Source organism: Gopherus flavomarginatus, chromosome 22, assembly GCF_025201925.1.
Source record: "Gopherus flavomarginatus isolate rGopFla2 chromosome 22, rGopFla2.mat.asm, whole genome shotgun sequence".
Taxonomy (NCBI): domain Eukaryota; kingdom Metazoa; phylum Chordata; order Testudines; family Testudinidae; genus Gopherus; species Gopherus flavomarginatus.
In genome coordinates this window covers 19,445,585-19,471,420 of record NC_066638.1, presented here as the reverse complement: position 1 = coordinate 19,471,420, position 25,836 = coordinate 19,445,585, and the positions used below count along the sequence as shown (strand labels likewise).

At 42.4% G+C, this 25,836-nt stretch overlaps 1 protein-coding gene across 2 annotated transcripts in view; it reads left to right on the top strand.

Moving 5' to 3' along the window:
* Positions 1–25,836, top strand: part of ZMPSTE24 (zinc metallopeptidase STE24) — an 88,841-nt gene that overhangs the window by 53,140 nt on the left and 9,865 nt on the right. For both annotated transcript variants that reach the window (XM_050932345.1, XM_050932344.1), the window contains 4 exons: positions 2,003–2,144; positions 14,882–15,042; positions 17,039–17,143; positions 20,387–20,530. In XM_050932345.1, coding sequence (XP_050788302.1) covers positions 2,003–2,144; positions 14,882–15,042; positions 17,039–17,143; positions 20,387–20,530 — 552 coding nt within the window. The remainder of the gene's footprint in view (positions 1–2,002; positions 2,145–14,881; positions 15,043–17,038; positions 17,144–20,386; positions 20,531–25,836) is intronic.

The following is a 25,836-nucleotide window of genomic DNA, read 5'->3' as shown; positions in this document are numbered from 1 at the left end:
AAAACTAAACTAATGGAAATTAAAATGAATGGAAATGAAAAATATAATAAGAGAATTAAATGAAAATTTTCATTTCGTTTCAAGATTTCTTGTAAAAAATAAATTGTTCGAAAAAAAGTCAGTAAAATGCCCTGTTATTTTGACCCATTCTACCCAAGTCCTAGTTCCTTTTCCAGAAGCATAAGTTATACGGATCATGCTAAATACCTGCTTTGTATGACTGTATGATTGTTTGATCTCAGCTTGTACTCACTGTGATATTATATGATTAAAACATGACCATGTAGATCATTGTTTCTACCACTGTTATATAATTGCAACAAATTTTATACAAAGTGTGTCAAGTAAGGTGTCAATGGAAAAGTAATGATTTGCTGAATATGATTGTTATTCGTATGCATGTATCACTTTTGTATCTGAAGTTATGAATATTAACTATGTACCTGTATTTCAAATTTGTTTGCTCATGTAGTAACACCCACAAGGTATTCAGCCAGCACATTGCAAAGGAACTATATACGTTGAATGGCCCATCAAAGAACACTTAACTCACAATGGGCCATGGAAGATGCCTGTCTACACTTAATGAATTTTTCCTGAGGACACTCTAACTAGAGTGTGGGTAATAGCTTCTGCTATGACTAAGCAAAGCAGGCATGGACATGTGACTTGCACATATAACTCCAAACCCCATCTTGTTAGCGGTAGTTTTCCACAAACTAGAACTTCTGATCCCAAAGGACCAGACACAAACCCAGGTCAATATACAGTTCAGAATTATCCAATAATCACGCTGTTGCCAGTCCTTGAGTATCTAATATCTAAAGGTTTATTTATAAAAAGAAGGAAAGGTGAGAGTTAAGGGCATCAAATATATATAATAAATGCAAAGTTCTTGGATCAGGCCTGTAGCAATGATGGAATAAACTGCTGGCTTAAGTCAAATCTCTGGTTGCTTCCAAATCATTGGAAGGTGCTCAGTCCCTTGGTTAGAATGCACCCATTAGAATAAGTTCATAGTCCAGAGAGCAGAGCAGGAAAGAGGCAAAATGGAGATGTTTCCAGGGCCTTTTATAGCTTCTGCCAAGTGAAGAGAAACCCATTGTTCCCTTTGGTTGATGAAATTGGTTTTAAAAAAACCACTCATCATTAAGTCTAGTGGTGTTACAAAGACTGGCATGCCTAAGGAGACTGCTTGTTAGCCAGTGTTGTGAAACAGAAGTTTACTTTTGTTGCTCGTTTGGTACATCTTGTGGGAGAATAACCACCTGTTTGGGGGGGAGGAGTCTTCTCTATTTCGCAGAGTTTGTCCTGAATTTGGTATTCTCAGTTGTGACCCACTGAGGCATGGTGACACTCACCCTGCCATTTTCTCCTCATCTCTCCACCCTCCTTTTCTTGCCTTGAAAAGAAAAAAATATATATATATTTTCCAGGTTGCTGGCACTCTGGGGCACTTGGGCCTCTAAAGTCTTAAATTTGAAAGAGTCCTGGTTTTATGGCTAGAGGCAGAAAAGTGCTCACCAGATCTGCAAGGCTTGTTCCCCTGTCAGTTGAAATGTTGGCAGTGAGGAGCACTGACAGTCTTCCCATGCTTTCAGGGTAAAGGTGCTATGCTAAAGAATGAGTGTGTTGTGTGGAATGGTCAGAGGAGGAATAAATGGAATACTTCATCTCCTTTTAAAAAAAAAATTGAAAGGATAATTGCATCCAAGCTTTGACTAGTCAGTGGTTCCAATCAGAGGAAGTCTTCAAGGATTGCAAACTTTTACTGTAATGGGAACAAGTCTGATTTTCAGTGCCTCACTTTGTTCTCTGCATAGTCTTCTTTCAGTCCCTCTTCTAAGGGAATGGCTCCTTAACACCACTTTCTGCTGAAGGCTTCTTACTTGTGTTCTAAAATCTAGAAACAAATATTATTTTCAAGTTTTAAGATTTACTTTTGGTCTAGTTCACCAAGGATTTTTCTATGCCTGGTTTTAACACCTGTGTTTCTTTGCAGGTTCTTGTCACAATATACGCAGACTACATTGCCCCTCTGTTTGATAAATTCATTCCACTTCCTGAGGGAGAACTCAAACAAGCAATTGAAACGATGGCAAAAAGTATTGACTTTCCTTTGACTAAGGTCTATGTTGTAGAAGGTGAGACTTTTAAGTAAACACACAGATGGTGTTCATAAGCCCCTTACTTTTTAGTTTCCTTTTATTTTTATTGATTTGGGGTCGTTATTTAAGTTTGCCAACTCATATGCTTTAGGTCAGGGCATGTGCTCTAGTTATTTCCATGAAGGAGCATAGAGCTGTTTGTGTCCTAGGGTCAGTACAGTTATAATAAAGTTGCCAGAATGAAAGTTGCTTGTGCAACCTTAATTCAGCATGCCCCCCCACCCCAATACATGTGTATGTATTTTCAGCATTTTATAGGAAATATGTTGTAGAGCAAAGAATAAAATCAGGCTTCCTGGGTCCCAGTTCAGTGCGTTAAACAAAGGAAAATCCTCTTGCAACCCTGTGCCTCACTGAATGTCCATTTTCTACAGTTGCTGAAGCAAGTATCCAATGAATGAAATTCTTTCATCGTGATTAAAGGCAGTGCCATAATACATACGTACAAGGAAGTCAAATTAAGGTTACCCTGCAACTTTCATTCTGGGATTTTCTAACTTTTAAGAATATGACATTACAACCTTAACATGCTTTCCTAGGTTTAAAACCCTCTGAAAATTCATCATGTGGAAACATATCAACCCCACACATGTCATCAACAGTCTGAATCTAAGATCTTTATTTCACAGCACAGATTTCTACTACTTGAGCTAAGGGATTATTATTAGTAGTAGACTTACCTTCTGTGTGGACCTGCCGTTAGAAGTGGGTGTCATACCCTTTTGCCAGTGGCTTTTCACAACTCTTTGTTAGAAGAATATTGTAAGTTAGGATTCCTGGGTTCTATTCTTGTTTCTGGCAGGGATCTCAAGTACAGTGGTTAGATGGTACAGCAAAGCACATTTATTCAGAAAGGCAATGTGATCAGTGTATGAGATTTAGGTTCTATTCATGACTCTTCCAGATGCCACCTTGTGTTATGTCTGCAAAATGGGGTGAATTATATTATATATTAGCATGTCTTGTAAGGTATGATACCTTGCTTAAGAATAAGGGCTGTGGAATGCATAGAATTGTTAATACCAGTGAGTAGAAGCCTTTAGACTAGAACCCATGTTGTCTCTTAACTTCTAGCACAACACACCTTCTCTTAGGTCAAAAGGATATTTTGCAGCTCCTGTTTTGCCTGTATCCCATCCAGAGCCATGTACGGCTCTCTAGAGTCTAGGAACAGGTACAGTGGAATTGCCGCGGAGGAAGCGGTGGGGATGGGAATGTGCTTGGTGAAAAAGGTCTATAATTTCAGCAGTGAGCCTCTAACAGGCTCTGCTCATCTTGTGTGAATGACAACTTTCAGAGGCCAAATACAGATTAATTTTCATGAGGACAGCAAAAAGCACCTCTGACCTAAAGAGTATCCATCCAAATTTTAATTTCGCATTCCACATTACTGAGGCACTGGAGCTCTTTAAAGAAATAATGGGGGTGGGGCGGTGTTTGAACATTTGCAAAACGACCTATTTTTTTCCCCAACATAATTCTTGGAAATAGCTGAATTGTTGAAATGTACAAAACATTAGACTGAGGTAAAGAGCAAAAATGGAGAAAATTAGCCCAAATTATTACAGTTTGGCAAAGTTCTGAGCAACTTAAAAAACAGGCTCACAATGGAAAGTGTTTGGAAACCTTACCTGATCAGTATCATTATCAGCTCTTCCTATTAATTAATTATGGTACTAACTTAAGATCTGATCCAAAGCCCCTTGAAATCAATGAGAGCCTTTCCATTATCTTCACTGGGCTTTGGGTCAGCTTTTAGTGTTTAAATCAGTCTTATTAAAACTTTAACAGAGTTAAGGTTGCCTGTTGATAAAACTCAGACTTCTGAAACCAGGAAATGCAGAGTTAAGGTAAATGCCCATACAACCTTAACTTTGCCCCTCTGGAGCTGGCAATAGTCAATGGGAATTGGTGATGATTAATGATGGATAGAGGAAAGAGTGGCATCCTGTATGCAAATGTAAAGGAGTTGTAAAAGGATATGAAATGAAAGCTTGGTATTCTGTCAAGGGAGTAGTTTCAGTGTTTGAGCACAGGGCAAGTGCAGGTCGCAGCTGTCCATTACAAGGCAGAGTGGGAGTGTGTGTGTTATGAGTGTTGTGAAGCATTGCTCAAAGAGATAAGGGTTGTGTAGTCATCTCTAATTCTGTATTCCTGATTTTCAGAAGTTTAAGTTTTGCTGAACTTTATGTTCTGGAAAGGGACGAGGTGCTACTGGGCAACCTTAACTCTGCGTTAACAAAAGATTTTGCCATATAATTTAATTTTTTTAAACAAAAAGATTATTGTTTTTGGTAGGAGCAGTGGCCATTTAGCTAGTTTTGCCTCTTACCTAGGTTTGCAGCTGGTATGCTACTGGGCTATGTAATAATCACAGAATCATCATAGAATCATAGAATATCATGGTTGCAAGGGACCTCAGGAGGTTATCGAGTCCAACCCACTGCTCAGAGCAGGACCAATCCCCAACTAAATCATCCCAGCCAGGGCTTTCTCAAGCCTGACCTTGAAAACCTCTAAGGAAGGAGATTCCACCACCTCCCTAGGTAACTCATTCCAGTGCTTCACCACCCTCCTAGTGAAAAAGCTTTTCCTTATATCCAAACTAAACCTCCCCCACTGCGACTTGAGACCATTACTGCTTGTTCGGTCATCTGCTATGACTGAGAACAGTCTAGATCCATCCTCTTTGGAACCCTCCTTCAGGTAGTTGAAAGCAACTACCCCTCATTCTTCTCTTCTGCAGACTAAATAATCCTAGTTCCCCCTGCCTCTCCTCATAAGTCATGTGCTCCAGCCCCCTAATCATTTTTGTTGCCCTCTGCTGGACTCTTTCCAATTTTTCCACATCCTTCTTGTAGTGTGGGACCCAAAACTGGACACAGTACTCCAGATGAGGCCTCACCATGCCAAATAGAGGGGAATGATCGTGCCCTTAGATCTGCAGGCAATGCTTCTACTTATATGCCTAAAATGCCGCTAATCTTCTTGACAACAAGGGCACACCATTGATTCATATCCAGCTTCTTGTCCACTGTAATCCCTAGATCCTTTTCTGCAGAGCTGCTGCCTAACCACTCTATCCCTAGTCTGTAGCAGTGCATGGGATTCTTCTGTCCTAAGTGCAGGACTCTGCACTTGTCCTTGTTGAACCTCATCAGATTTATTTTGGCCCAATCCTTTAATTTGTCTAGGTCCCTCTGTATCCTATCCCCACCTTCCAATGTATCTACCACTGCTCCCAGTTTAGTGTCATCTGCAAACTTGCTGATCAAAAGGCCTAGCTTTTGTGCAGTGCTTTTCTTCACTAGAGGTCAAAGAACTTTTCATTATCTCGATTTTACAGGAAACTGAGGTACAGAGTTGAAGTGATTTGCCCAAGGTCACCCAGCAGACCAGTGGCAGAGCTAGAAATGGTTCCAGTCCAGTGATCTTCCCACTGGTTGCTAGGTGATTCCTCAGTGCTCCTTTCCCCTTCCTGTACATCTTGTTATAGTGCAGTGGGGATGATGGTCATGCTTTGAAATGTCTGCAGCATGTAGTGGGTGACAGTGCCAGTGAGAGAAATCTCAGACATTGTCTGTGTCCCAAAATCTTGACAGTTTTATTATATGGTGCTTTCCAAAAGATTTAAGCATCTTAGGGCACGTCTTCACTGGCAGTGCTTTAAAGTGGCTTGTGTAGTCACAGCATAGCACTGGGAGAGAGCTCTCCTAGCGCTCTAAAAAACTCACCTCCACGAAGGGAATATCTACCAGTGCTGGGAGCAGTGCTCCTAGCGCTGGTGCACTGTCTAAACTGGCACTTTACAGCATTGAAATTTGCAGTGCTCAGGGATGTTTTTTCACATCCCTAAGCAAGAAAGTTGCAGCGCTGTAAAGTGCCAGTGTAGACAAGCCCTAAGAGAAGACTGGTGTGAGTGTCTTTCTCCTTCCTTTGCCCCACCATTCCCTGCCAACATTTCTAAGTCACCCTCCCCTTCCAGTCCAGTTAGCACCCAGAACACAAAAACAGCATAGCAGGCTCAGAGAGGTGTTAAGTGATCCATTCATCTCAATTAGATGTTCTTAGCTGAAAAAGCATACCCAGTGGAGCTAAATATAGCCTGAAACAGTAGCTCTGAAACATCAACTGCTGCATTCATGGTGTTCTTTTCTCCCCTCCCGACTGCAGGAGAGTTTCCAATTTGTGTTATGCATTCCCAGTTTCAGCCATGTGTTCTTGGTGCCTGTTCTAAGCTCCCCACCCAGAGGGACAGGGCTTCCACAGATCGTGGCTCACATGGGGGGATCAGAAGGAAGAGTCAGACCCCTATAGACTTCCTACTCCCCCATTTACAGAGGAGGAGTAGGGAGACGGGCTTAGACACTTTCATGTCCCCCGTTCCCCTCCCTCCCCCCCCGAAAGGCAGGCTTCCCAGATCACAAGGAGAGCCAGGAAGAGGGGCCATACCCCATAGATGGTCTATAGGTCCCCAGATTGGGGTGCAAACATGGGTGGGTAATGTGGGGCTGGGAGGTGCCTCTGCTCCTATTCTCCCCCAGTCGTCCTGTCACCACCAGGACCCCCATCCCAGTGTCCCACCCCCCCTTCCCCCATGAATCCAAATAACCTCTCTTCCTCTCACTGCATCCCAATTCCCTCTCCCCCTATTACCACCTACTCTTCCACCACTAATCATGCTTCCCTCCCTGGGAAGTTACACATTTGCTCATGTAACTTATTTTAAAAACAGTTTAATTGCCTTCTGAATATTCTGCTGTATTCAGATTGTATTTCCCTAAAATAAGCCCTCTGACAGATTGGAGCCCCTTTTCTTTTTATTTCATATTTCTGTCCTGGGCTGGATTTGAATTCACAGTGTCTGGAAGCTATTTAGATTCAGTAATTGGTATATTCTCCCTTGAGTCATTCAGGTCCGGTGATGTAGAGTTAGTTTTCCAGATAGTTAGCCCCTCTCTCTCAGCACTTGCTTGGTGTAATGTGTTTGACATGCCATCAAGCATTTAAGACGGTGCCTTTCCTAACAGAAGAACTAAAGTCTTTGGCTTATAAGGTTATAATTTGATTTCCCCCTAAAGGGCTAGTGGGTGGCTAACTCTCAAGCACCTGAGACCCTGGTGTGATCTCAGCTCTGCTTTGATCCCTGTGAGCAAAAATTCACTGCTAGATATATGAACTTTAAGAAAAACTGTTTTTTGGGATGGACTCTGTCTTGGGAACCCCTGGTTCAAATGACCCCAAATTTGGGTCACTGACCAAACCCCACACTCCCATGAGGCATTCCAAGTAACCATACAGATTTTAGAGCACTTACAACATTTGGGCTTTAATAATTCCTAAAACTAGCAAAAATTACTCCACATATTTATGAAACAGCGTTTTTGAACAATTTTCTGTTTGTAGCAAATAAAGGATTTAGTCCTCAGTGTGAACTATCCAAAAGAGGAAACATATTTTAAATGCAGAAATTTGAGTTTCCCAGTAGCAAAAGGAGCCTTAGGGTTATGTCTACAATATGAAGACTATAGCAGTATCACTATGCCTACGTCCACACTACAGCTTTAAATCGATATTAGTAAAATCGATTTTATAAAACAGGTTTCATAAAATCGATTTTACGCGTCCACACTAGGGCACATTACTTCGGAGTTGTGTGTCCATGATCCCAGGGTACCATCGATTTCCGGAGCGGTGCACTCTGGGTAGCTCAGTAAAAGAATAGGACCAATAACTTCGATATCCATCCACACTAACCCTAAATCGATTTAGTAATATCGATTTTAGGGTTACTCCTTTCGTTTACCTGGAGTACAGAAATCGATTTTAAGACCCCTTAAAATCGATTTTAAGTGCCTTGTAGTGTGGACGGTTACAGCGTTAAATCGATTTAACGCTGTTTAAATCGATTTAACGCTGTAGTGTGGACCTGGCCTATGTCACCTTAGCTATGCCAACATAACCCTGTAGTGTAGATGCAGCCTACACTGTCAGAAGGGGGTTTTCCATTGGTACAGAAACTCAATATTCCTGAAAGACAATAGATATGTCAACAAAAGGATTCTTCTGTAGACATAGCTGCATCTATATGAGGGGAGGAGGGTCAGGTCATCATAGCTATTCTAAAGTGGTTGTGTGCCAGTATCAATGTAATCAGGGTCCCTGGTCTCATACAGCTTAACTCTTTTGCAACATTAATTACATAAATTTATAAAGCCAGAAGGCACCATTGTGATTATTTGTGGCATCATGCATAAGCTTCTCCCATGCTGAAGAGTAGCCTGTACTTGTGGGAGTGGTGCAGGATCAGGCTATCAATGCTGGCCTGATGGGCAGTGCAATAAAATTATAGGGAAGATGATGTGAAGGGCTTTGTAGTTAAGAATAAAAGTTTGTGCTTGACACAGTGGAAGAGAACTGAGTCAAAGATTAATCAAAGATTATGGACTTGAGGGACAGAAAGGATGAAGGTACCATTTCTTCACTGATTTAGAGATAAGATGTGCAGGGGAGAGCTTCTAGGAAAAGATCAGGAGCTCTATTTTGACTATGTTAAGTTTTAGTTGCTGGCTTGATGTCCACTAGGAGATTTCAGAAAAGGAGATGGAAACATTAGTTTAGATGGAAGGAGATTGGTCTCTAGTAAAGAGATAGATGTGAGTCATCAGTATAAACTTGGGGACATACAAATTTCTTAATTTCATAGAGATTAAGGTCAGAAGGGACAATGAGATCATCTAGTCTAACCTTCTGTATAGCACAGGCCATTAATTTTCACCAAGATACCCCTATATTAAGTCCAAAGACTTTAGTTAGACAAAAGCATTTCAGTTCTCAGGAGATTAAACTGTGTGCCACAGGGAGACACCAAGGTGCCACCAATGCCCGTGGTCCCTGCAGTGACAGGAGATTGATTAGGTGAGACATGCCCAGATGATCACAACAGGTGAGCCATACTCCAAGCTGCAGAGATAAAAATGCACCTCTTCCCCCAGATCCCTGCCAAATTGACCACATGAAAATTCCTTTCTGACTCCAGATATGACTATCAGTATCACCCTAAGTATGTGAGCAAGATACTAGTCAAGCATCTAGAAAGAGGATTCTCTATTCCGTCTTAGAGCACTGCCCACTACATGTAGCCTCCATTCCAGCTGTGGCCGATCTGATACTTCAGAGGAAAGCAGAGAAAAAACAAAAGCAAGAGAAATTGAGAATACATCTGGCCACTTGTGTACTGGGGGAGAGCCAGGGGAAGATACCTTCCTGACCTGTGCTGATGACCATCTGAAGCCCTGAAGCATGAGATTTGATTATAGATGTTATCTTAATGCAGAGCTGTAAGTGTTAATCCCCAAGGCCCATGAAGGAAGGGAATGAAGGGGGTTCATAGATCCACTGTTTCCAAGGCTAGATGGGACCACTACAACTATCCAGCTCAACCCCAGCACTCAGGATGCAGAACTTCTCCCAGAAGCTGGATAAAAAGTACATTTTAAAAAAATATATCTAGTTTAGTCTGAAAGGCTCCAAGCAATGTTGAACCCATCACCTCCCCTCATAAACTGTTCCAATATTTAATTAACCTCTCAGTTAGGACATTGCCTCTGAATTAAAGGTTGAATTTCTCTAACCTCAACTTTCAGTCATTGCCTCTTGTTATGCCTTTGTCAGCAAGGTTGCAGAGTTCTCCACTATCAGATATCTTTTCCATGTATCCAAGTACCAGAATTGCCATTCTAAATCAGACCCATAGAATCATAGATGATTAGGGTTGGAAGAGACCTCAGGAGGTCATCTAATGCTCAAAGCAGGACCAACCCCAACTTAATCATGCCAACCAGGGCTTTGTCAAGCTGGCCCTTAAAAACCTCTAAGGATGGAGATTCCACCACCTCCCTAGGGAACCTATTACAGTGCTTTACCACCCTCCTAGTGAAATAGTTTTTCCTAATATCCAACTTTGACCTCCCCAGCTGCAACTTGAGACCATTGCTCCTTGTTCTGTCATCTGCCACCACTGAGAACAGCCGAGCTCCATCCTCTTTGGAACCCCCCTTCAAGTTGCTGAAGGCTGCTATCAGATCCCCCCTCACTCTTCTTCAAACTAAAGGTCCATCTAGTCCAGTATCCTGCCTCTAACAATGGCCAGTACCATATGCTTCCAAGGAGGGTGTAAAAAAACCCACACTAGCAGATATACCACCTGGACCAAGTGGCTTTTTAAATTGGTGCTTTGTTCCAGTACCATTTCTTCTAAATCCTCATGTGTCATCCAGATTAAATGCTAGTACCTCATCTTATGCTTTACCAGTTAAAACACTGGACAATAATCAGTCAAAAGACTGTGTTTCAAAGTTGTAGTAACTAAAACAGGTAATGCTACTTTTTATGCAGGCAGCTTGGTCTGGTGGCTAGAATAATCAGGAGGCCAGAGTTTTATTTCCGGCTCGTCATTTGGCTGCTGGACAGCTTGGGCAAGTCGCTTCACCTCTCTCTTCTTCAGTTTTCCCCATCTGTAAAATAGAGATAACATTACATAAGATTTGGGTATTATAATTTTACCCACCCATTCCTTCTTAAATAGTTGGTAACCAGGGATTTAAATATTCACATGACTCCATCCACCAGGTTTCTATAATAGCAACTATTGAAGAATTTTTCTCTCACACACAAATTTCCAGTCCTTCCAGCCCAGGCTCTTAACATTGATATCTACGAGAACAATTAAAAAATTGTTCTTTTCACATTCTGTGATACCTTAGTTTGTTATGTTTGTGACACTTTGAGTCTGAGTTATGTCTGGTCTGTCCCCTGCAATTCGCTACCATTGCTCTAGTTAATTCCCTAGTGATATTTCCTATGGTTGTCACACTAAGTACTTCCTATCAGTGTGGTACATCTAATTGTGTAGACGTATGTGGTTCTTCCATTTTGTGATCACAGCCTCTTTAATGCTGCATAAGGCTGAGTCTTCACATAGTTTTGTACCAATTTGAATTATTTTGGTTCAGAGTGTGCCTTTTATAATGAAACTAGTGAAATCAGCATTCATCATGGTGTGGATGCAGTTATATTAGTATGAAGGTGCTTATACTGGTATAGTTTATTTCTGTACCTGTAAAGGAGTAAGCTACATTGCTATAACATCTTTTACACTGGTATACTAGGGAATTGTATCGCTTTATACTGGTTTCCAACAGATTATAGTTATAGTAGCACAAAATCCATGTAGTCAGACTCTAAATTTGGTATTTTCAAGATTACAAACTTTCGTCCAATGCAGCTGCTACTTGCAGTTTATGCACAGGAAGGAAAACTCTCCCTTCAGGAGGGAAGGAAAATTTAGCACATCCCTTGAAGATCACAATAACTGTTTTTTCACTGGTTATGATGTTACCAGAGTTGGATTATACGTCTAGCAGGAAAGTGCTCTGGTTGAAACTCCTGTTCACTGCTCAGGAGTGTGCTTTAGAACTGTCTTTTATACATAAATATTTCCTTTAAGAAGTATCTGTACCTAATCTACTCAAGCAGCAAAGAATCCTGTGGCACCTTATAGACTAACAGACATTTTGGAGCATGAGCTTTCGTGGGTGAATACCCACTTCATCGGATGCATGTAGTGGAAATGTCCAGGGGCAGGTATATATATGCTAGCAAGCAAGCTAGAGATAACGAGGTCAGTTCAGTCAGGGAGGATGAGGCCCTGTTCTAGCAGTTGAGGTGTGAAAACCAAGAGAGGAGAAACTGGTTCTGTAGTTGGCAAGCCATTCACAGTCTTTGTTCAATCCTGAGCTGATGGTGTCAAATTTGCAGATGAACTGAAGCTCAGCAGTTTCTCTTTGAAGTCTGGTCCTGAAGTTTTTTTGCTGCAGGATGGCCACCTTAAGGTCTGCTATAGTGTGGCCAGGGAGGTTGAAGTGCTCTCCTACAGGTTTTTGTATATTGCCATTCCTAATGTCTGATTTGTGTCCATTTATCCTTTTCCGTAGAGACTGTCCAGTTTGGCCGATGTACATAGCAGAGGGGCATTGCTGGCATATGATGGCGTATATTACATTGGTGGATGTGCAGGTGAATGAACCGGTGATGGTGTGGCTGATCTGGTTAGGTCCTGTGATGGTGTCGCTGATGTAGATATGTGGGCAGAGTTGGCATCGAGGTTTGTTGCATGGATTGGTTCCTGAGCTAGAGTTATTATGGTGCGGTGTGCAGTTACTGGTGAGAATATGTTTCAGGTTGGCAGGTTGTCTGTGGGCAAGGACTGGCCTGCCACCCAAGGCCTGTGAAAGTGTGGGATCATTGTCCAGGATGGGTTGTAGATCCTTGATGATGCGTTGGAGGGGTTTTAGCTGGGGGCTGTATGTGATGGCCAGTGGAGTCCTGTTGATTTCTTTCTTGGGTTTGTCTTGCAGTAGGAGGCTTCTGGGTACACGTCTGGCTCTGTTGATCTGTTTCCTTATTTCCTCGTGCGGGTATTGTAGTTTTGAGAATGCTTGGTGGAGCTTTTGTAGGTGTTGGTCTCTGTCTGAGGGGTTAGAGCAGATGCGGTTGTACCTCAGTGCTTGGCTGTAGACAATGGATCGTGTGATGTGTCCGGGATGGAAGCTGGAGGCATCAAGGTAGGCATAGCGGTCGGTAGGTTTTCGATATAGGGTGGTGCCAGCAATGCCCCTCTGCTATGTACATCGGCCAAAGTGGACAGTCTCTACGGAAAAGGATAAATGGACACAAATCAGACATTAGGAATGGCAATATACAAAAACCTGTAGGAGAGCACTTCAACCTCCCTGGCCACACTATAGCAGACCTTAAGGTGGCCATCCTGCAGCAAAAAAACTTCAGGACCAAACTTCAGAGAGAAACTGCTGAGCTTCAGTTCATCTGCAAATTTGACACCATCAGCTCAGGATTGAACAAAGACTGTGAATGGCTTGCCAACTACAGAACCAGTTTCTCCTCTCTTGGTTTTCACACCTCAACTGCTAGAACAGGGCCTCATCCTCCCTGATTGAACTGACCTCGTTATCTCTAGCTTGCTTGCTAGCATATATATACCTGCCCCTGGACGTTTCCACTACATGCATCTGAGGAAGTGGGTATTCACCCACGAAAGCTCATGCTCCAAAACGTCTGTTAGTCTATAAGGTGCCACAGGATTCTTTGCTGCTTTTACAGATCCAGACTAACACGGCTACCCCTCTGATACTAATCTACTCAAGATTTTCCTCTGACTGTTTTTTTGGAAGCTAGGTTATAATATTTTAAATACACACACCAACAATCAAACATGAGAAACTCTCCTGAAAAATTTTAACAAGAGATATATTTCTTACACAGAGCTAAACAAAAACTATATAAAACTCAAGGGGCATAATTCATATATTTTTAAGGCCAAAAAAGGACTGTGATGATGATCTTGTCTGGTCTCCTGCATTACATATGCCTGAGAATTTCACCCAGTGGTCCCTGCACTGATAGATATCCAGTTGTGATTAAAGACCCCACGTGATTAAGAATCCACCACATCCTTTGATAAATTGTTCCAATGGTTGATTACTCTCACCATTAAAAATGTATGCCTTCTTTTAGATTGAACTTATCTTCCTTTGCTTCCAGCCTTTGGATCATGTTACGCTTGCTAGACGAGAGAGCCCTTTACAGTCAGAAACCCTCTTCCTGTGTTTGAGCTTAGGCTGTGCACAAAGCATCTCTTAATGGTGTTTTTAAGTAAGCTAAATAGATAGAGCTTCTTTAGACTCACACTGTGACGCATGTTTCTAGACCTTAAATCGTTCTTGTAGCTTCTGTGGCCACAGTATTCCAGTAACAGTCTCACTAATGCTGTATGCAGTGGTAATAACACCTTAATGCACCTGTCAGATATGCTGTTAGCCATCATGTTTCACTGGGAGCTCACATTCAGTTGGTTTCCACGATGGCCCTAAGTCCTTTTTAGAATCTCTGCATTCAGGATAGTCTTCCATCCTAAGAGTGTGACTTAATTTCTTGGTTCTTAGATGTATGACGTGTATTAACCTATACTAAAATGCATGTTCAAGTTAGTCCAGCTTTCTATTCAATCCACGTTGCTGTGTAGAACTGACTCATTCTTACTGTTTACCACTCCACCAATTTTTGTGTCATCTGCAAACTTTTCTGGCAAGGAATTTATATTTTCTTCCCTCTCATTGATAAAGTTTTCAAATAGAAGTGGACCAAGAACACATCCTTATAAGACCCCAATAGAAATATACCCATTGCATAACTATTCCCCATATGGAATTACTCTTCGAGATGTATCAGCTAGCTAGTTTTAAATCCATTGAATATGATGCATTGATTTTTGTATGGTGCTAAACTAAAACTAAATAAAATTTCACATTTAAAGGCTATTTTCATACAGAGAAAATTTTGTGCCACATTGTAAGTCCTTTTCAGAACACAACCTTAACTGTGATGTTATGCACAGTGCCTCTATAATAGGTTTTACAGTATGTATGTAGTACAGTAATAGATTAAACAAACCTAACGGAGTGTCTAAAAATATGCTTGAACCTGAGATTTAATGCATTTTGCAATGAATCAATGCCTACTGATCTCATGGTGGAGAGGAAATGCCCTTGAAAGACTTAAATAGAAGGTTGCATCGTTAATGCACACAAAGGACTTAGACCTATGTTTTTAATGTGAATTTTCACCCCCGCTAGGTTCCAAGCGTTCCTCCCATAGCAATGCTTATTTCTATGGCTTCTTCAAGAATAAGCGGATAGTTTTGTTTGACACCCTCCTGGAAGATTACTCTGCACTGAACAAAGATCACCCAGAGGGAGAAGATGGTGAAGATGATGACTCAAAGTCCAAAGTCAAAGTGAGCTTTATTTTTGTTCTCCTGTCATGTAGTTTTCCTGATTCCCAGCGAGATTCTCCCTTACATCTTCTCCATATTCTGTTGTAGGATTGTGAACCTGTAAAAACAAAACCTTGAAAGTATTTGTAACGTCATGATTTATTTACAAGAAACTCTCTGAGACACTGGTACAAATGCACTTTCCAAGATTGTGGATGGGTGCAACACCAGGAGTTCTAGAATCTTGGCTCGAGGTTCCTAAAAACCTCTTGAGAAGTCTGCTGGCCTCTCTCTCCACCTCAAAAGTTCTGGGTTCTACCTTCCTATACCATTTCTTCCCTCATTAGACCTTGGTATATCCCTCACCTGTATCTATCTTCAGCTGGAGACCTGATAAATTTACTTTTATCCCCATTCAAAAATCTTTTCCAGGCTGTCAGCAGCATGTTTTCATATTGAGTCTTGAGGGACTGGCAAAAAGATTCCTGACTTCAATCCAGGAAGGGCCGTCAGGGGCGGAGAGGGAATGGGTTGGTCTCCTGGTTATATTTCAGCCGTGGGGCCAGAAACAGACCTGTTCTGCAGAACAGAGTGTGCATCTTCAGAGAGTCAGGATAGCAAATGTAATCCACCAGACTGAATTTGTAAAACTGACTTGAACCAAAAAAGTAGATTTCAGTCCGCCCCAATTATAAAGGTTATAAAGGTTTTGGGGAAATAGTTCAGACTTGAACTGTTTGGAAGAACACATTTAGATGTCTCCAAATGATGTGTTCTTCAGTAGTATAAGCACATTTATTTTACAAAGACTGATTGCACAGTGATAACTTTCTCCACCATCCTGTATGTCAGGCTGGACAGTGTCGTACCAGCAGAGAGAGGACAGGACAAAACAAAATCTAGGACATCCTCAGCATTATGAAGGTAGCTGGCTCAGCAGAGTTTTCTTCCAAGCAGCAGACAGTCCTTTCTGTGTCCACTAGAAAAAATCATGGAGGATAGGTCCATCATTGGCCATTAGGTAGGATGGGCAGGGATGGTGTCCCTAGCTTCTGTTTACCAGAAGCTAGGAATGGGCGTCTGGGGATGGATCACCTATTCTGTTCATTCCCTCTGGAGCACCTGGCATTGGCCACTGTTAGAAGGCAAAATACTGGGCTAGATGGACCTTTGGTTTGACCCAGTATGGCTGTTCTTATGTTCTTACCTGAACAAGAATTTTCCTCAATCTTCTCTTTTTGCTTCTGTCTCCTCCGTGGAGCACTCTGGGTAGGGCATTGCACCATCTCTGTGTGTCCGGCTTCCTTTTAGTTAACGTCTCCTGGTTTTCAATAGCTCATTTTGTTGTCTCCTTGCCTAGAGGCCAGAATTTTTATTTTAGAGGTATATTAAGGCCCCCAGACATAGCAAATGAGAACAAACAGATAAAGCTCAATGATTATTCATTATATTGTTAATTTAACTCATTCAGTTACATTATAAGTGGAGAGACATTATAAAAGTTCTGTATAAAAGTGTGTCTATATTGATAGAACCATCTGCTGATAAATAAGACTATGTAGTATAATATATGGAGATATACCTATCTCATAGAACTGGAAGGGACCCCGGAGTCCAGCCCCCTGCCTTCACTAGCAGGACCAAGTACTGATTTTGCCCCAGAGCCCTAAGTGGACCCCTCAAGAGTTGAACTCACAACCCTGGGTTTAGCAGACCAATGCTCAAACCACTGAGCTATCCCTATCCCTATTCAGCTATCACTGAACTATTGTTTAAAAGTTTGTAGCTTCATTAATGGTTATTAGACACAGTCCAGCTCCTATGAGTGAGTCCCTATAAAAAAGGGGTAGAATATTACAAGAGGTTAGTTTTTATTTGTATTCCTCTGCTTGTAAGAGGAAAATAATTGCTTTCTGAGCTGGCATACCATGTAGTTTGGAGAAAACAGATCAGCAGGCAGGAAATTGGTTACTCATGTTATGTGAGATGTTTGAGATTTTTCTCTCGTTTTGCACAGAGTAAGAAGCAAGGATGCAAAAATGAAGAAGTTTTGGCAGTGCTTGGCCATGAACTGGGTCACTGGAAGCTAGGTCACACTATCAAAAATATTGTCATCAGCCAGGTAAATAGTAGTATATTGGTGGTATTCCTGGAGCATTACTGTGTTCAACAATCCAGAATTGTCACACTCCATGGTTCACACACAATCATGCTGCCTGCAGCAAATGAACTCTTCTGGAAGGGAAGGTCTGTGGCATCCCTTGGGCCATTCAGATGTCTTTGTGTCCAATGTCCTACACTAGCATCTTCGCAGCTATTTGGGGATGGTATTGTAAACCCATGGCAAAGTGCCCAAGTTGGCACTTTATTCCTGTCTACTTTGTCTGGCTCCCCTACTTCTTTCTGAATCTGAAACAGGATCGATGCCTGTTTACAATTCCCATCTTAGGTTCTGCATCCTGCATGCAACTCCTCTACCCAGCACATCCAGTCACACTCTCAGGGAATGCAAAGCTTAGTAAAATCCAAACAAAGAGAGACAACAGCCAGCGTTTTAGTCTTCCTCTTACTACAGAACATCCCCCTATCCCCCAAAGTCTCAGCTTCTCTCGTGTTCCCCAAATCGTTCCTCTACTACGTCTTTTTGAAGTTCTGGATTCCCTGAGTGGGGTGTGTGTGTTGCATTTTCCATCATGCTCTAGAAGAACGGTGTTCTACTCCCTACAAGAGTGCTCTGCAAAATGGCAAATGAAATTTAATGTGGGTAAATGTAAAGTAATGCACATTGGAAAAAATAATCCAAACTATACATACAATATGATGGGGGCTAATTTAGCTACAGCAAGTCAGGAAAAAGATCTCGGAGTCATCGTGGACAGTTCTCTGAAGATGTCCACGCGGTGTGCAGAGGCGGTCAAAAAAGCAAACAGGATGTTAGGAATCATTAAAAAGGGGATAGTTAATAAGACTGAGAATATATTATTGCCCTTATATAAATCCATGGTATGCCCACATCTCGAATACTGTGTACAGATGTGGTCTCCTCACCTCAAAAAAGATATACAGGCACTAGAAAAGGTTCAGAAAAGGGCAACTAAAATGATCAGGGGTTTGGAGAGGGTCCCGTATGAGGAAAGATTAAAGAGGCTAGGACTCTTCAGCTTGGAAAAGAGGAGACTAAGGGGGGATGTGATAGAGGTATATAAAATCATGAGTGATGTGGAGAAAGTGGTTAACGAAAAGTTATTTACATATTCCCATAATACAAGAAGTAGGGGTCACAAAATGAAATTAATAGGCAGCAGGTTTAAAACAAATAAAAGGAAGTTCTTCTTCATGCAGCACACAGTCAACTTGTGGAACTCCTTACCTGAGGAGGTTGTGAAGGCTAGGACTATAACAGGATTTAAGAGAGAACTGGATAAATTCATGGTGGTTAAGTCCATAGATGGCTGTTAGCCAAAGATGGCTAAGGAATGGTGTCCCTAGCCTCTGTTTGTCAGAGGATGGAGATGGATGGCAGGAGAGAGATCACTTGATCATTGCCTGTTAGGGTCACTCCTTCTGGGGCACCTGGCATTGGCCACTGTCGGCAGACAGATACTGGGCTAGGTGGACCTTTGGTCTGACCTGGTACGGTCGTTCTTATGTTCCCTTCTACTTGGGGAGTAGAGCACTTCCCCATGGTCTCCAAAATGAGGTGACTGGACAGGCTGCAGTGAAAGGGCCACCCCAACATTCTGAATTGAGGTTGCTACCCTTTTTTGGAACCAGTCAAGAAATAACCACAAACAAAGGTCGAATTGAAGTAATACTGAGGGCTGATTTATTGTTTGCTTCCCTTATTTACGCAATTATACTCGCACACACATTCCATGCATACTGATAACAGGCTGCAGACGCGGGTGCTGCTTTTGATCTTAGGTGACTGAGACTGGCCAGGTTCCAGCTTCCCAGAGATCGAACCGCTAGGTGACGAGAGTCACCAAAGCCCGTTCGGGACTGCAGGAGGGCTCTGCTGCTTCTGGTCTGGTCCTGAGTTTTTGCTGTTGTGGGTTACCTCTCTCTGGCCACTACTGCCATAGGTTTATATGCAGTCCCATATGCACCTTGATTGTCCTTACATGGTAATATTTTAGTTTAAGCCTTGCAACTGGTTTCATACACTCATACTATCTCTCTCACTCCTCACATATTGATTACATATTCATAACCATGAATACAACTGGTAGTATAGCTTTAAACAAGCCCCTCACATCAGCGACGACTTCCGTTGCTGTTTGTGGTTCAGACAGAAAACTGCAAACTGCACTTTAAGAGCATGGTGATGCTGGCATAACAGAAAGTCTACACAGACACATTTAAAAAAGCAGATGTAGGGGGCTGTGGGCTGCCCCTCCTCCCTATGGAGCAGGAGCTGCTCCTGCGTGGCAGAGGCCAAGCCATGGACGGGGCTGCATCTGGCTACAAGGTCTGACAAAATAAGTTTACTCATGCAAACCAATCTAGACAATGCACAAGAGCTAGAGAAACATTCCCCAAATCTCCCTTGCGCTCCAGCATTGTCTAGTTTGAACAGTTTTCTGTCTTCATAGAAGATATCCAATATTCCGTTCTAAACTGCTGTTGATTACCAGACTCTGGGAGAATTCATGCAGTCTAGCTGGATGTGGGGCTCCACATGCTGTTGTGCTGAGTGATAATAGGTCCAGGAGGGATTTGCTGCTTGTCACCACCAAGGCACTGTGAGAGACAACCCAAGCTGGAAAGATAAAGGGCCACAGCGGTCCCACAGTCCCAGGCTGCACCCTGGAGATCCCGTTACATAAAGAAGTAGGAGAAAAAAGTTACAAGTCAAGGGGGAGATGATGAGCACCTGGGTGAGAGTTTTAGCTGTGTGGATAAAAATAAAATTCCTGAAAGGAAGAAATGGAGACTGATCCCAAGTGGTAACCTGACAGTGACGACATAATGTGGAACATCTGTGGTGACCAAGATAAAGAAAGCAGCCAGTGTGCTGCACCCTGGGATGGGACAGGAGACAATAGCAAAGAATGCTCGGGAACTGTCATGTAGACTGCCAGGGAACAAACACGAGCAATTTTGATGGATTAAGGGATGATTCCAGAATGTTGGGAAGGGAACTCAAGATAGGGTTATTGTTGGGATCTTCAAAAATTTTTCCAGCACCTCCCTCCCCTTGTGCATATGCATTATGATACAGTGTTTAATTATATGATCACAGGCTGTTTTTTCAGCAGGACTCCTTCTTCTGAGCACCTCTGTAATAAGCATTTAAGCAATCATTTTGTGGATGGTTGAAAGGATTATATTAATGAGAATATTCTGTTTCCTCTCTTTATAGATGAACTCCTTCCTCTGCTTCTTTTTGTTTGCAGTATTAATTGGTCAGAAAGAACTCTTTGCTGCATTTGGTTTCTATGAGACTCAGCCCACCCTGATAGGACTGATGATTATTTTCCAGTTCATTTTTTCACCTTATAATGAGGTAAAACTTAGCTTTGTGAAATGGCCTCTTAAAAAGATATACATTTGAATATCATACTGTGTTTTGTTGATAATCACTTCGCTAATGTGTTATTATTTCAGGGAATAGTTTGAGGTTTCTGATTGCTAGATTGTTATTTCTTTTTAATTTATTCAGGTTAGTGATTTGTCATAGTAAATTACAATAAGCCTCACAGTCTCTGACTGCAGGGTGTAAAACACTACTACAATTCAAATAATAAGTAAGTGATCCCACTGGTCAAAGTGAAAAAAGGGAAATCATGAATTTTTAGTAAAAATCCCAATGCACAGGTTGCATTATTCAAAATAGCCTGTTTTTATTTTCAGTAAAAGTAATTTACAATAATTTTCACATTTAATTAACAGTTAAGACTATTTTAAAATTGCTACTCTGGTGCCCATCACTGGAGCCTTGCAGCACCTACTGCATTCCTGACTCAATCCCGGGACTACTTGACAAAGCACTAGCGCTTTCAAGAGTTCCTGCTGTTTCAGTTTCCTCTGCATCCCAGTCTCTCACTTGGCAGCCGTGTAGGTCTAGCTGTTACTATGGCATCCATCTGGTCACACACACCCCAGAGCATCAAGCTAGGGATATTTTTTTTTAAATTGAAAGTCATGGAATCCATGACTCCTGTGACAATCAGTACAGAAATGCAGTTTTACTGATTTTGTTTTCTGAAACTTGAGGGCTGTTGCAAGAAAATGTTCTCTGGTAAAATGGCTGCTGGTTTGCTTTTTGTTTGTCCCATCTGTTGTTTATTTTTCTCTCAATGTTTACTTATAGCTCAGTGAGTTATGTTGTGTTCTGTTTAGACTTTAAGGCCAGAAGAGACCATCATAATCACCTACTCTGACCTGCACATTGTGGCCACAGAACCTCACCCACCCACTCCTCTAATAGGCTCATAACCTCTAGCTGAGTTAGTGAAATCCTCAAATCTTGATTTAAAGACTTCATGTTACAGAGAATCCACCATTTACAATAGTTGAAATCAGTTAGCGACCCATGCTGCAGAAGAAGGTGAAACCCTCCCCCAGAGTCTCTGCCAATCTAACTAACGGAAAATTCCCTCCTGACCCCAAATCTGGCGATCAGTTAGCACGTGGGCAAGACCCACCAACTAGATATCTAGGAGTAACTCAGAGCTGTTCCCCTCTAGTGTCCCATCTCTGGCTGTTGGAGATATTTGTTTGTTGCACTGTCATTTCTCTGGAGAGCACTATGTTTTCAGATACCAAAATGAAGTAAGATACAATAGCTGCAAAGGCTGTCAGAACTTGTACATTCCTGCCTCACTTCCTACTATCCCCTTGGCCTTTCTGAACCCTAGTGTGAGGGAAAGGCAGCAGCGCAGTTAAGTTTTAAATTGCCTCTTTCCTCCACCCCTTCAAGCCCTACTGACTTCTCTTGCTACTTTCAGCTCCCACTTTGCATTGAATTGACCGTCAGTATATCAGTGCTTTTATTTATGTAATGTTAGTGAGTGTGGCCTCTGGATCACAAACTGTATTTGGAAAGGCAGCCAGGTTCATGAGGTTGGAAATGGTGGTGAAGTTTTTTCCAACAGTAAATATAATCAAAATATATCTAGATTCCAACAGCATGTAAATATATTCATCTCAGAAGAAAGAATGTAGGCTTTGCCGAAACAGTGACTCTGAAAAAGCTTTGGGGGTTCTGATGGATAGTCAACTGAACATGAGCTCCCAGTGCAGTTGTGTTACGCATTTGTCTGCTAGATAAGAGTCGGTTATCACATATTTGTTTCCCAGCTAGGTACTTGCAAGGAGGGTATTAATATCCTTTTCTCTGTTCATCTCACCTTTTTGCTGTGAACTAGCTGTCCTGAAACAGGCAAGTCCACTAAAGTAACTGAGACCCTACAGGCATCCAGGAAATCTCTTCATGCAGAATATGCCAAAAACTGGTTTAAATTCAGTGACTGGGTACAGTGCAAAAAACATCAACACAAAATTGGCAAAAATCCTTGCACTAGAATGGCAGCAAGAACTACTGGCCCTACACTTGAAACTGCTTTCCAGGAACAGCCCTCAGCAATCTCTTCTTGATAATAGGAGAATAAGTAATTTTTTCTTCTTCATCTCAAGTGCTTTCTGAGAAAGTCATCTCTGATTATTCTTCAGAAAATGCTGAGCGGCACAGTGAAACCTCATCATAGATATAATTGCCATACTACTAGTCAGACCTCTGTCACTGATTTTACACTTTCTTTGTGTCAAAGTAGCCTTTATGATGGCTATAACTTCCGCATGTAGTGTCTGAAGTGGGCAACTTTTCTCTGAAATTGCAATATATTGTGCTGTTCTTTGTATCAGTCCAGACTTTACCCCTAAAGTAAGTTCTTTGAGTCATGGTACCTATGTGTATTCCACACCGTGCACCCAAATCCAGAAATTCTTCAAAATCAGTGTTCGTTGACCCACACATGCACAGTAGCTCCTCTCATGCTCTCAACTGAGGGTGTACGAGGCAGTGCGGATTGATGCCTCTCTAGTTCCTTCTTGCTGCCACATGGCCTGAGTCAGAAACGTGCTCCTCCATTCTGTGCATAACCATTAAAGTAGAAAGTATTTGTAAATAGTTTTCTCTCTTAGCTTAACAGTTTAAATTTGTAGTTGGTAGAGAGTAGTTTCCCTCTCCTCCCTCCCGGTTGAGGGAAATTCAAGAATTGCATCTCCTGCCCTTGTTCCTTCTCCATCCGTGACGAACATCAGTGGTGCCTGTACTGTCTGGGTGAGGTGTCTCCCTGTCCATTGGCCTCAACTGACCAATAATGTCCCTCCAAGCATATGCCTTGGAGAAGAACCTCTAACACTGAAGCCCCAGGACTCTTCCTCCATGGCTCCCCTTGAGAGTAGAAGATACACTCATGGGTACAAGAATAGATCCCTACGGTGGACTGTCCATAAGAAACACGATCATTCCCCAAGCTGGTCCAAGTCAGGTCAGGCATTGTGCTCAGAACCCATGGAACTGCCTCTGCCAAAGATCCCCAAGTTGGAGGGCAAGATGTGTAAAAGGAGAGATCCATCTGTTTCCCATGGTGACTGTGATACTGAAGCATAAGCACAAACGCTCGCGAATTCCATCTATTAGTGCTGGTCCAGACCTGTCATCAACACCACCTTGTTTATCTAATGATCGTTCAGCTGCAACAGATGAGTAGGGTCCTTCAGGCATGATTGCTGGAACTTCTTGGACCCCAGGCTGTTCAGAGATTCCAACAGCATGGATCCTCTGTAACAACAGAGGATCTATTCCTCCCCTATCCACAGTCTCCACGCCTTTCTGACCCTGTCCACCTGAGGGAGATCTTTACTCCAGAGGAGGAATCTATATCAATGTCTGAGGAGCAGTTGCATTTCCAACCATTAGGCAGGAGTGCCCCAGTACCAATAGTACTGCCACTACTGATGGAAAAGTCCTCAGAATCAGAGGAGAGAGCTGTACCGTATTTCTGTGGACATATGGGATTCCCAGCTACAGGAACTCCTCACTTTAAAGTTGTCCCAGTTAACGTTGTTTCATTGTTACATTTGCGCAATGCTCTCTGCTTCGTCCACTGCTTGCAGAAAGAGCAGCCCTTTGGAACTAGCTGGTAGGGGCTTGGAACCAGTGTGGACCTGCAGCCTCCCATCAGCTCCCTGCTCCCCTAAGTTCCCTGTGCAGCAGCTGCCCAGCAGGCTATCAATTGCTGGGTATCTCTGTACTTGTATGACTTAGGCCGGTTTCTTGTGCAACTTCCTGCGCCTCTATGCATTTGAATAAAGGAAGAAAAGTCCATATTGTCACCCACAAGGACAATAAATTTTAAAAGAGCAAGAGCATTCCTCCCTGCAGACGGATTTTATGCGATGAGCAACCTGATTTCCTGCATCACCTGCAGACCATGAACAACGGTGCAGAGTTCTCTCTTTCTGTTATACTACATTGCCATATGCACCTTTGTGATGCAGTTTGCCAGACTCCACTTGCAATGTCTGGAAGTTTTGCTCCACTTGATTTACCAATCAAACAGGGATCACGTTGACTCCAAGGTGACTCTTCCCTTTAGAATTATCACCTCCTTCACTTGGTGATCAAGCCCAGAAAAGGTCATGGTGGGGACTTCTTTCAGCTCTCCCGCACTCAGGACCACAACTGTGACTGATGCCTCTCTCATGGGGTGGGATGCTCATCGGGACTACCACCTTGCTTAGGGTACCTGGACCCCACAAGAGGCCAGGCTACGTATAAACTTACTGGAACTGAGGGCAGTCTGCCTAGGGTGCAGGGCCTTCCTTTCCCTCATTCACTTGCTCCATGTGCAGACAATGTTGGACGATATTATCACAGCAGTGTATATAAACAGGGAGGAGCAAGATCCTGTCCCCTCTACCTGTGACCTATCAGACTTTGGAACTGATGTGTCAGGAGCCACATCATGATACAGGCTGCCTACCTCCTGGATATTCACAGCTCCCTTCCAGCAAATGAAGCAGAATTTTCTCTACAGACTACGAATGGCAGATTCATGCACAGTCCTAACCATGATATTTACACAGTGGGTACTCCACTGTGGGACTTCTTTGCATCCCAAACAGAAAGCTTTCTATATGTTATAGACTCATTGACTTTAAGGTCAGAAGGGACCATTATGATCATCTAGTCTGACCTCCTGCACAATGCAGGCCACAGAATCTCACCCACCCACTTCTGTAACAAACCCCTAACCTATGTCTGAGTTATTGAAGTCCTCAGATTGTGGTTTGAAGACCTCAAACTGCAGAGAATCCTCCAGCAAGAGACCCGTGCCCCATGCTGCAGAGAAAGGCGGAAAACCTCCAGGGCCTCTGCCAATCTGCCCTGGAGGAAAATTCCTTCCCGACCCCAAATATGGCTATCAGTTAAACCCTGAGCATGTGGGCAAGACTCACCAGCCAGCACCCAGGAAAGAATTCTCTATAGTAACTCAGATCCCAACCCATCTAACATCTCATCACAGACCACTGGGCATACTTACCTGCTGATAATCAAAGATCAATTGCTAAATTAATTGCCAAAATTAGGCTATCCCATCATACCATCCCCTCCATAAATTTATCAAGCTTCGTCTTAAAGCCAGATATGTCTTTTGCCCCCACTACTCTCCTTGGAAGGCTGTTCCAGAACTTCACTTCTCTAATGGTTAGAAACCTTCGTCCAATTTCAAGTCTAAACTTCCTAGTGTCCAGTTTATATCCATTTGTTCCTGTGTCCACATTGGTACTAAGCTTCAATAA